The sequence below is a fragment of the Homarus americanus genome, unplaced genomic scaffold (genome assembly GCF_018991925.1).
Source record: "Homarus americanus isolate GMGI-L3 unplaced genomic scaffold, GMGI_Hamer_2.0 scaffold6317, whole genome shotgun sequence".
Taxonomy (NCBI): Eukaryota; Metazoa; Arthropoda; class Malacostraca; order Decapoda; family Nephropidae; genus Homarus; species Homarus americanus.
The window spans coordinates 19,208,305-19,221,075 of NW_024730668.1; the positions used below are offsets into that span (position 1 = coordinate 19,208,305).

Genomic DNA, 12,771 nt, shown 5'->3' on the forward strand with positions numbered 1-12,771 from the left:
CTGGCTTCACAATGAGGAAGGACTTGCTGGCATTTGGGTGGTACCCTATTTGTGGGCCTCGTGATGTTACCAGGTCCCACCACTTTTTGATGTCCTCCACTTTTCCTGCTCCTGTAAGGTCGTCAGCGTACGCCACTTGCTTGACCTCAGTTGTTTCAAATTTTATTGTGTGTTGGAGCACGGATAGGCCTATTGCGTACATTGCCATTGCAACAGGGTCCCCCTGCGTTGTTCCCTCTGTTGACTGGATGGTATCACCTCTTAGAGCCTTGTTGTTTACTATATAAAGGTCTGATGGATACCTATAGGAGTTTTCAACATACATTGCAAAGCTTGACACTTGATCTTGATGTTGTGCAGTGCAGCCTTGCGGTTAAGTATGTTGAATGCGTTTGAAGTGTCCACCAGGAGAACGGCCTAACAATCGCGTTGCTCAAATATCGTTCTCATGGCGTGAATGGCAGCTTCCCCTCCAGCCTGGTGGCCAGCACTTCCCCCACCCCTATAGGCCTACGCCCTGGATTCTTATCCAGGGGAATGAGGCGGCAGGCCGTCAGAGCATGGAGGTGTTGGCAGCACAAGGATGCCAGCTTTCTTGCAAGGACGGCAATGGCCGTGCAGAGATCACTTGCTACGGGGCCAAACTTGTTAGTGCTGAGGATGACTCTCGAACCATTTGCATCCAGACCTGAAGGGCCGGCATCTTCTGAGTCTTCAGTGCCTTTTTCCACACCATCTCTCCTGTTATTTTCTTGAACAGGACAGCATTTGGTGGGATATAGTCACCCTAGAACCTGATGCCTTCGTCTTCACTTGCAGGGGGATGTGTTTCTTTCAGTTGTTTTAATGTCTCTGTTTATTGGCAGAACCCCACCGGATGATTCCTCTGTGAGAGATCTTACCGCCAAAGACACTTTTCCCACACGCATTTTGTTTTCAAACTTTCTTGCAACGTCATCGGTGTTTTGCTTTCCGTCTCCTATAAATTTTAGTCTCTCCTGCAGTGTTCTTGCTTCACATAGGAGATCATCAAGGGTCCCATTCTGCCACATTGTCACTCTTCTCTTCATTGTTGCTGCATTTTCTTTGTGCTTAGCCTTTGTGTGTGTCCTCTGACAGAATAGATGTGGTATTATTGCCAGTATTTGAAGAACTAAAGGGGCAAGGAAACAGTCCTGAGTGTACTCAGTTATGAGGTGAATCATCTCCCGAATCATTTCTTTGGTGGCCGCACACTTGGGTGGTTCAAACAGGTTAGTTGGCGACCACCTGACAATTTCTGAGTAAGTTTCTTTAACCCATATGTCAGCATTTTCCATCGACATGCCATTCCACTGTGGTGGCTGTCTCTCATTCACCTCGTGGACATCTGCTACTATTGGAGCAGCGTTTATTAGTACTACATTTTCAGGTTGAGTAGACTCACTGCTATCATTTAGGATATCATCGGGCGGTTGGGTCCCAGCGATATCCACTGTGGCCTCCTGTGTCGGCTCCCTGCCTTGTGGGTTTCGACAATTGTTTCCCTTTCTGCCCTTTCTGCAAACCACACATGGTCGGTTGTTTCTCGCACATTCACAGCTAGTGCAATTTTAGTACTGGCTAGCACAGACCCAGCAATGTCTGATACCCGGCATATTGTTCCGCACCTTGGGGGACAGTTACGTCCGCCTCCGACATCTGCTTTGGTCCCATACAGAAGAAGAAACTAGTTCTTATGAGTAAAGGGCAGAGAGGTGACCGGCTGTACTACCGTGTCCGGGTAGTAGGGGCATAAGTGCGCGTGTGGGTGTGTAGGCCACCCCCCTGTTGGCGACAATCCACACATGAGAATGATACACTGGGAGCAAGAATTGTCACACCTAACACTTGTTTATATATCCTTGGTAGAAATAATCACTGTTTCCATGGTCGCACTGAAGTAATATTAGTTATATATACTCACTTGGTCGGCCGACACTACATGAGGTGACCGTTACTTGAGGGTGGGGCGACCGCAAGCATAGAGCACTTGGCCCCATAAGGGCGAGAGTCTCAATGCCACCCCCGGTCAAATTAGGCCTATCGACACTGGCACTGGCACCTGCAGTAGCCGTCCATCCAAATACTCACAAAATCGCTTGGTGATCGCCGGTGAACACACGGAATATTTGCGATTAATGCCGTAAGGGATGAGAAGAACCTTCGGTGACAATGCCTAGGGTGACATCCGATATTCACCGACACACTGTGAAATTCCCTCTCCCACACTCCGAATATGTCCCCTCCAATAACACTTTAGATCAGGGAGGACACTCCACCACACCCACGCCGCCCTGGCCCAGGGAGAAGATTGATATTAGATTGTAAATTACAGGGTAAGGATTGTAACAGGGAGAAGATTGAGTTATGTTATTATATTGTAACTAAGGATTGTGATCTCTGTTGCAGATGACACGTGGTTGCCGATAAGGAGTTCTGGGATACATAAACCAGTAGCCAGATATGGTCACACTGCTGTTGTTTATAATGTGAGTCACTTGTGAATGTAGTTACCTGTTGTTAATAAACATACCTGTACAGTATGTCCCCCTAAACAGTACACCATGTCAAAATTAATTTGATTATGTCCATCTTAATTATTTTGAGTCTTTGTTTTTGTTGAATTAAGGTAGTTATCAGAAAGCCTCAATGTATTTATAGATGATGTTTTTCTGTATGATTTTTGCAAACAACTTTTGTTATAACATTGATTTTTACTTTAAATTCAATACTTTTTCTAGTTATACAGTAGGTTTACTTACAGTAATTTGTTGAATGCTGTCCAGAGTTTTAGTAACAAGAATGAAACTTCTGCTACTGTTTTAGAATAACAGTGTTTTTATCCCTGGAATAGTAAGGTTAGGTTAGGTTAAGGGATGATAAGAGTGAAGCAGCTTCGACTGATAATAATTCAATATTGGGTGCAAATGGTAGGTGAACATGCTGCAGATAACATCACTTGGGTGGATGATTCAGAAGAAAAGATGAAAAATATTTGTGAATGATTGTGGTTGTTGCAAATCATTCCTTTTTTTATATATAACATTACAGGTGTTAAGTAAAGGCCATGTTTATTTTAATACACATTTCACCTTTTTCTTCAGGGATCCATATATATGTACGGAGGGATGAAGGACGATGGGAGTATAACTCGAGAATTGTGGCGTCTGGATACTGAATCACACAAGTGGTCTTTATTGCCTTCTGAACGGGGAGAGAGGATCGGTGGACGAGGCCGGGGCGGTGGAAGAAGGGGCAGGATTGGCCGACGTGAGAGAAACCGGCGCAATAATCGTAGTGGTAGAAGTAGAGAGAACAAAGAAAGTAACCTTAGCAATCGTAAAGACTGGGAAGAGGAGGAGGAGGAGGAGGAAGTGAAGCCTGGAGATGATAGTGAGGAAGAAGAGGAGCACACAAACAAGAGTGAGGTTGGAGGATGTGCGTCAGCTCCTGGTCCATGTGCACCCATCCCCTGTGTTGGTCATGCGGCAGTGGTCGTTCACAAGTCCAAAAAACAAGTCATGCTCGTCATTTTTGGACATTCTTCCAGATATGGATATTTGAACACTGTCCAAGAATATGACTTTGGTAAGATTTTTTTTTAACTCTGAGAGATCAGTTTGTCTTAATAAGTGACCTGTGAAATACCACCACTAAGCACCCTCAGACAGAACATGCTATTGTAGTTATAAATTCTTATTATAATAGTAACTACTTATGATTGCTGTTTAATACAACTCTGAGGTAGTGGAAGGTTTTAGATTATGTTGTGAAGTACTGGGTAACATGATAAAGATGCCGTGGTACTTTGTTGACCTTAATCCCATTTTCAGAACAAGGCAGTTGGACTACAGTCGAAACACGAGGCGCTGTAGTGAGCGGAGTTTACGGTCACACAGCCATATGGGACCCTGTGACCACCCTTGTGTACGTCCACGGTGGTCTCCTATCCAAAGTTTCAACGAGTCATGTTGTTCCATATCTTATGACTTACGACCCCATTAAACAAAAATGGTGAGTTAATAAATGTTCGGTGAAGCTCCAAAACACAAGTTAAAACTTCATACACTAAGTTATGAACTCCACAGCTTTAAGAACATAGGGAAGTTGTTGTATCTGGTCTTATTGTAATTGATAGTGAAAGTAGGACCTTATTTGATCATTTCCTGGACCTGCTATGTATTCACTAAAAAATTCAAACAATAAACCTTTCTGCTCAGGGACTCCAGTAATAAGAGGAATTAAACAATGTTTCTAATTTTGGTGGTTATCTCAAGAATTGTGCATTATTTTCAGGAAACTGCGCAGTCCAGCACCAGTGCCTCGATTCTTGCACTCTGCCGTCCTAGTTGAGGGTCTGATGCTGGTGTTTGGAGGAAACACGCATAATGATACATCCTTTTCTTTCGGTGCCAAATGTTACAGTGCTGATTTCTTGGCGTACGACATAGCTTGCAATTCTTGGCACTCGTTAAACAAACCCCCGAATCTGTATTTGGACGTGGCACGGTACGGACACTCGGCAGTACTGCACCAAGGGGACATGTATATAATCGGTGGTTTTAACGGAAAGATGCTGGGGTCGGTTCTGCGGTATCACCCAGGACTGTAAGTCACCCATGTATAATTTTAACAGTTGTTGTGTGTAGACAATGTTTGATTGTGTCCTGAAATATCAGTGGGTCATTTTTTATCTCGGGGTTGAATAGTTTTATAATATATTAATTTATGTTGAAAGAAAGATAAAATTCTGTGTTATGGTTAATCTTGAGGACCAAGGTGGATGAGGGATTTACTGTCGTCTGTTAATGGTTTTGCTGACATAAGAATTATTTCTACAGATGCAAGACTCAAATATCCTCCAGTGATGAATGCTTACATAACTACCCCGGCCGCAAATGTGTTTGGAACAGGTGAGGAGTCTTTTGTATTGCCACCTCTTACGTTTTCCTTTACTATAACTGTCTATATTTCATGACATTCATCTTGTATTTTCTTCCTTGGCTTTTTCAGTATTGGGAGGAGCTGCCTTCATTGTGATGCCTTGTGTGCTGGCTCACTCACCTCTCTTCAGTGCACACTTTACTCACTGTACTTCATCATCCCTTAATTCCAAGCTTTTAACTTTTCAATTAGCTTTGTTTGGACCATTAAGTCATCTTTTGTTTTGTTTACATGAATCTTGAATGAATACCAAGGAGAACAATTTCCTTTTCAGGATTTTGACCCGATGTGAATCCAATAATAATAATGACAAAAAGGCTTATGATGTGTGTCCAGAAGTGACCCCCAAGCATAATTTTACGGCTCTCTGCGACGAACAGAAGTCGTGTCGGTCGTGTGTGTCTAATACATATGGGTGCGTGTGGTGCAACAACGCCTGTACATACAATAAATGTGTGGATTATGCCAAGGTTAGTTCTTGTATATGTGCCTTTTACCTGACCAACTCATCTCTATTTTATTTTTACTGCTAAATGTTTATCATCATGTCTGTTTCAGCTTGGTTTAATTAGTTGCAAATTTAGGTAGTTTCATCTTTTAGTTTTCCAAACAGTGTTCATACGTTAGAGGATTTATCCATGCTTAGAGTATAACTAGAAGAATTAGTTCCTGCTCTTGTACTTGTGTGGTTATAACATGATGTAGTATATAGACATAATCTTTTGCTGGCATTACCTAATACAGTGTTTGGTGTGGCTGGAGGTCAGTGATACTTGTAAGCATGAGAAATGCATTGATGAGAAATAGGATTTATCGGAAAGGCCAAGAGTGTAAAAAAGGAGAGTGAAGATTCTTGTTCGGTAACATCATTAACTAAATTGCTGTTTGAGTTCTGTATGTAACTTGATGTTTAAGGACTACCAGTGGAGAGTCCTAGGAGTTGATGCCATATGCTCAATGTGATGGCTGATGGAAGAACGTGTCTCTCTGACGTAGAGGCAATAACAGCACTCGCTCAGTCGTTGATGTGGAGAACGAATTATTATTATTATTACTCGCTACGTATTTTGGCTCTTTTCACTCGGTTAATTTTTAGCAGCAACCTTTTAAAGGGAAAGATTGAGTTTCTGTGAAATCATGTAAATGTTAATTAAGTTTGGCTGCCTTATTTCTTTTCTCATGTTGCTTGAGAATATGAAAGTGTTGATGTGCTTCCTGTACCTGTGAACATCACCTTTTGATTTGTTAATAATATACTTAAAGGTCTTTTTGTTGCTGATGATACCAGTGAATTAGTATGATAGGAACTATCTTGTCAATCTTGGAGTTGCAAGATGCATGTCACATTAGCATATAAATTAATTTGTTATTAGTTAAAGTGAAAGATAAATGATGGTTCATGATATTATTTTTTGTATTCTGTTAACAGGGGCTTCCTTCACTTTTTATGGTAAAAGAATTGTTGTAGACTTTTTCTGCTGAAATAAAAAAAAGAAGGAATGGGAAGCCCCTGTTGATAGTAAAGTAATCTATGAGTGTTTTCTAAGCTTTGTCCCCAGATGTGGAGCAGTAACTGTTTGTCTTGTTTCTGACAGCCTCATGGTGTGATGAGTTTGAGTAATGGTCTCATAAATAAAGAGGTCCCCAGGCCTACTAAGGTGGTGGTATGTTGGTGTCGGCTGCTCTCCCTACTCTTTATTTATGGTTGTTCCCTCATTTGCATGACCCGGCTCTCCAACCGTCGATTAATATCAGTTCCAAGCCTTTTTTCAGTTTCTTACTAAAACACTTACTTTATTTTCAGTTATTTAATCCTTTCCATTATATTCAGAATATTGCATCCCATGCTTATTGTACTGTACCTCATGTTGCTTTTGTTGTAGAATAGTCTCTCCTTGACTTACGACGGGGTTCCGTCCCGACGACCAGGTCGTGAGACGAAAAGGCGAAAATAATGCAGGTACATCGAAAATCTAAAATGGGTGTCCCCTTTTCTTCTCAGCACCACGAGAACTCTCACTTTTACGCTTGCCAGCCATTTTAAAGGGAATTACAAGTGAAAATTTTGTCAGTAAACAACGCGATCACTAATGTCATGACTCGAAAATACGTAATTTGAAAAATATTTTATACGACCACGGCGGTCATATGTCTGGGTTGTCGTAAGTCGAGGAGTACCTGTATATTTATTTTTGTTCAACCTCAGAATGCGACGCTCAGCTTTTAACTTAGGTATGTTAATGCCTAGCAATAGCTTGCCAGGCCAACATACAGGCAATTATAACATCTAATAATTACTTAATAAGTAATATTAGGAGGACACGTCGCTACCTGGTATTTAATTGCAATTGTCGAAACCCCCCTTTCACTCACCATCGCACGGACCGCCACCGTCATCTCTTGCCTGGCGATTCAGCTGTAAATACACACGAAGGAGAGCTCCACGAATTCGTGTTGTAATTGCTGAAATACTAAGCTCCACGAGGATTTTATATACGGTATTTGTACTTATTAGCACAGTGATGAAGTAGAGTGACTGTTATATTGTTATATCTCTCAATTATTGTATTTGGGACAATTTCTTATACCATCTCTGGTCAGCATAATGGCGAATACAACATGTCTTCTTTGTGAAGTCGTTTAGTTCGTTGTGACTATCCCTTGCCTTTAAGTCACTCAGTGAATGTCGCTGAAAGAGAATATGTGAATATATCTATTTATATATACATATATATGTATACTGTTTACGGTTTTCTTTGTCCCAATTATACACGTGCTAGTATGAATGTCATGACTGTCTCTTCCTATTCTTATGTTCGTTCACAAAAAACCTTTGGGCTTCCTCCCTCGGTTTTCTAATTGCTCTCAGCATAAAGGCCAGAGTTGAGTTTTTCTCTTCGTAACTTTATTTTATTGATGTCCTCAGTAGCTGGTTCAGTCTTTCCAGGCGAACTTTAGCGAGGCTGCTAGACTTAGCGTTCCTTCCGGAATGTTGACCTGGTTTTCCTAGCAATCTAGAGTTATGTTGAAATGAACTTTACATCCTTATATGGGTTATATGAGAACAATTCAGGGTGGAATTCTCAACCCAATAAGTATTGCTAGAGTAATAGTGAACGCTGTTGCCAATAGAGCGCTATGTTAGCGACTCAGCACTGTCAACCCTGCCGGGTGATAGTGCGCACGTAGAGATTCTCGCTTAAGTTATTATTTGGGAGATAATGTCTGTCCCCCTGATTGGCAACAAATAGAGATCTTGATGACCCCTCTAAATAAAATGTTCTAAATGAAATTATTTTATGAAAGAGAAAAAAATTTCATTGAGCTAAGGTATACTTGAGATAAGAGTCGGGAGAGAGATACGACAAAGTGAGTTAATTGTTTATAATTGTCAAATGAGTGACTTATATAACAATAAGAGATCTTAATGAATTAACTTACTAATAATATGACAATTTTGAGTCATATTGATTAAGTTTGGGAGAAAATGTTTTTTCCCTTATATTTTTATAATGTGACTCATGGTATCCTCCTAGTTCAGATGAGCGATGTGCAACTGGAGGATGAAGGACAGGAGTCTGGGCCTATGGATGATGGAGGAGACTATGGAACTGTCCCTGAGGAGATAGTATTGAGTGATGAGCTACAAGGACTAGAAAGTTCAGCTCAGGCACTACATACAAGAAATTTAATTCAGTAGTAGTAGTTTCACCTAAGACCCAAGGGGGCCATACTACATGTAATTATAAAAAATGTAGAGCCACTTGGATTACTAAGATAGATCCTCATGTGGCTTGCATAAGTCATGGCAACTGTGTCTCAAATAACCTATTTTCACAAATGGATTGTGCAGTTTGTTATGATCAAATATTTCAATTTCATCAAGCTACAGGTGATAAGAAAGAATAATTGCAGATCCAAATTAAAAATAGGTGGAATAAGGCCTTGAAGAGTAAATTTTTAAACGTAAAACAATGGAAAGATCCCAAGTTGGCAGAAAGTTTAGGATTATGGGTGTTAGGTAAGAGACTTAATCCCCACTTAGACAAGCCTGCTTCTTCTAAAAAAAAATGAAAAAAAAATAAATAAAAAATAAGTTATTGGACCTTCCAGACAGTGGGGCAGTAGGAAGTCTACACAAACCTCTATCTGCTCAGTCTGATTTCAGTGGATTCCAGGATCAGGACGATGAGGCTGGTTCTAATCATAGTATTCAGTCTCTTGAGCAGGGAGAACTTGTTGAGACACTTCATCCTATCCACATTTTGGCAACCACTTCCACCTGGGGCAAAAGTGTTGGTTTCTATGAGTGGAAACAGGCTGCTGTCAACTGCCATGCAACTGATGGATAACATTGAGTGTAAGGATGATCCCAACAGGCCTTGGATGACATTGGTAAGATCTAAGTCTACTTTGTTTTCTACTACATCTGAGTCTGTGGATTCCTTATTCAAGGTATTTTACAAAAATGTTTCAAAACTTCCTGATATCTCAGCATTTACAAAGAGACAGGAAGGACAAGCAACTGTGGGTCATCATTCATTGTTTTTGGAAGGTGATACTACACTTTTTGGCCTGATATTTGCCCAAAGATGATCTCTGAAATACTGTAGACAAAGTCTGGGCTAATGTATTGAAAGACTTAACATTCATTCCCACAGACAGGAATGCTCACAAGTTTAGTATTTTTTTTTTGAAGTTCCAATTTAATGACAAAACAAGTTCCTTGTATGAACTTTCCCAGTATTTGTCGGCTCCAAAATATGCTGATATAAGTTATAAAAAAAATAATAATTTGAAACCAGTTGCCCCTGCACTGCTGCTTAAAAAATTTAAAATTAAGAAATTGGCAGCAGATATTTGGTTTGCAATTATGATGTGTCAGTTATTAACTAAGTTTGTGCTGGACTATGAAGAAAATTCAGAAGTGGACAAATGTTTTGCTGCTGCTTTACAAGGGACCCCATATTCCCTGTTCAACTCATTTTTGATATGTTGTTGAAAGCCCTAACACTAAAGTCCAGCTAAGGAAGCAAGCCACAAATAATGCTTCAAGTGGTAGTGCTTATTTATTGCTACGTTCTTCCCCTCTTTCTCCTGCTTTGTTTGATGAACATTCATTGGTTAAATATAGATCAGCTGTTGAGCAAGCAATTAATATTACTGTTCCCAGGAGTCCTCAGACCTTTTGGAAATCTAAAAGAGGAAGGTTTTACAGGGGAACAGAACCAGCTGCTCGGTTCAGTTATCAACTTAGAGAAAACCTTAGAGGAGGAAATAATCAAAGACGTAGTAGGGGTTACCGTTTGTTCAGAAGCGGAAGGAGACCTTATTCCACCACATCAGCATCCACTCCCTTCCAATGAAGCCAGACAGCTGGGTCGTCTAGGGGGTTGGGAAAACAGATGGACTTCTTCCATATAGGCTTACAAGACAATCAAAGGGGGCCTCACATGGACTTGTTTGAGGCGCCCTCCCCTAACGTTTCCAAAAAAGGGTCAAAAACCAACCCCCTTACTTACAGAATTTGTAATTCAACTATTAAACAGAGGTGTCAGAACTGTTACAGTCAGAGAAATGTTTCATGTCTCGCCTATTTCCAGTCCTCAAGAAAGGCAGCGACAAATTAGGATGGATTTTGGATCTTTCAGTCCTGAACAAATTTATTACCAAAAAAAAAAAAGTTTCAAGATGCTCACTTATGATCATCTGAGGCATCTACTTCCGCCCAATGCTTGGATCTCAAAGATGCCTATTATCATGTTCCTGTTGCCCCCAGGTACAGAAAGTTTCTAGTGTTCAAAGTGGGGGATGTAAGTTATCAATTCACAGTGATGCCCTTCTGCCTGACGATTGCGCCAAAAGTCTTTACAAAACTGGCGAACATTCCCAGAAAGATCCTTGCAAGGGAGGGCATAAAAACCTTTGCTTATCTAGACAATTGGCTGATAGTGAGAAACTCTTTCGAAGATTGTCTAAGAGCGACCCAACGTACACTAGTGCTATTTCAAAACCTGGGATTAAAGATAAACCAGGTCAAATCAAATTGAATACCATGTCAAAAGTTGGATTGGTTAGGTCTCCAGTGGGATACAAATCAGCAGTCAGTCAGTCTACCAGAAGCAAAAGTAACAAATGTGATAAACCAAAGTAGAAGCCTTTTGTGTAAAGCACAAGGTTTCTTGGCACGATTGGGAAAAACTTATGGGTCTGTGGAATTTTGCCACAAAAGTGGTTCCATTGGGAAAGTTAAGGAAAAGGCAACTATCTCATCTGGGCTCGAAGTTGCTTCACAGAAGCAGAAATATTGCTTCTTCTCTCCCTATTCAGATAAAGAATCATCTGTTATGGTGGACAAAGTTGGACAATCTAATCGGTCCCTCTCCCTGGGTTCCGCCTCAAACAGTTCTGGTCGTTTGTACGGATGCGTCCGAAATAGGATGGGGATACCATTCCTCAATAGGGGAATTCAGTCAAGGGAAGTGGAGCAACTTCCTTTGGGACAAACACATAAATGTAAAAGAATTAGCAGCGGTCCTATTCTTTTTGTCGGCAAACCCAAATTTACAGAATATGGCGATCCTGTTTGCCATGGACAACAGAAGTGCAGTGTTTTGTCTCAATCACCAAGGCTCAACCAGGTCTTGGCCCCTTCTACAACTGTCAGAAAAGATCTTCAGTGTTTGTGCAACACAAACACTTTACCTCAAAGCAACTTATATACCGGGAGTACAAAACAATTGGGCAGATGCGCTGTCCCGTCTCTGGCCAGTATCGACAGAAACAGAATAGACCCTAAAGGTATCAGAGTTCAAGAGTCTAGTGAAGAAGTTTGGAACTCCACAGATAGATCTGTTTGCCTCCCTAAAAAATCACAAGATGCAACTTTATGCATCTCTGGAGAGGTCGAATCTTTTAGAAAATGCTCTACTCTTGGATTGGAACCTTTGGAATTCAATCTATCTGTTCCCACCTGTGAAAATATTGCCCAAAGTGGTTCACAAACTCAGATCCTTCCAAGACAAGGTCCTCTTAATTGCACCATATTGGATCATACAACCTTGGTACCTGGATCTGTTGGACTGGTGCCCGAATCCGCTGCAATTGCAACAAGGATGTCTATACCAGGTACTACATTCTCAGTTCGAGATATCCTTGGCACTTCACGCTTGGAGTTTCTCAAAAGGAGTTTAAATAGGTTGTTGGGTAATCCCAATATAGCTAATTAAGTATTAGCAGGTCATAGACCTCAAACTTCTATGCAATATGAGAAAGCTTGAAATCTTTTTCAACAATTCATCAAATTAGCTCAAGAATCATTGTCGGAAACAGTTGTGTTAGAATTTTTAGAATTTCTGTTCAGAGTTAAGGCCTTCAAGGATCGACAATTGCATCTTATAAATCAGCATTGGTTGACCCTCTGGCTTGGGGTTTTAATATTACTTTGAACCCAAGGATTTATTAAATGCTAAGATCGTCCTTTTTCATTCAAAGACCCCCTCGGCCTAAGAGAATCCCACCTTGGTCTCTGGAAAAAGTTACTAAATTTTTTATGGGGCCTTATTACAATATAAATCTGAACAGGGATAAATTGCTCCAGAAGGCAGCCTTCCTTCTAGCAATAGCAACAGGTATGAGAATAAGTGAACTGATTTCAATTTCCAATAATCCATCATTATTGGTATTTTCTGAGTAGGATGTTACCCTTTTTCCTACGGAGATCCTAAGAAAAAATGAAAGGGAAGATTTCCAAGCTCAACCTATTAGGATAAAACGCCTAATGGATGAGACAAGGGTTCCTCATAT

The 12,771-nt window shown here is 40.7% G+C and overlaps 1 protein-coding gene across 3 annotated transcripts in view; it reads left to right on the forward strand.

The window, feature by feature from the left end:
• Positions 1–12,771, forward strand: part of LOC121867271 (attractin-like) — a 48,786-nt gene that overhangs the window by 12,644 nt on the left and 23,371 nt on the right. For 2 of the 3 annotated variants that reach the window (XM_042367137.1, XM_042367139.1), the window contains exons 6-12: positions 2,431–2,510; positions 3,126–3,609; positions 3,855–4,035; positions 4,318–4,629; positions 4,863–4,934; positions 5,240–5,435; positions 6,561–6,629. In XM_042367137.1, coding sequence (XP_042223071.1) covers positions 2,431–2,510; positions 3,126–3,609; positions 3,855–4,035; positions 4,318–4,629; positions 4,863–4,934; positions 5,240–5,435; positions 6,561–6,629 — 1,394 coding nt within the window. The remainder of the gene's footprint in view (positions 1–2,430; positions 2,511–3,125; positions 3,610–3,854; positions 4,036–4,317; positions 4,630–4,862; positions 4,935–5,239; positions 5,436–6,560; positions 6,630–12,771) is intronic. The other variant, XM_042367140.1, reaches the window with a different exon arrangement.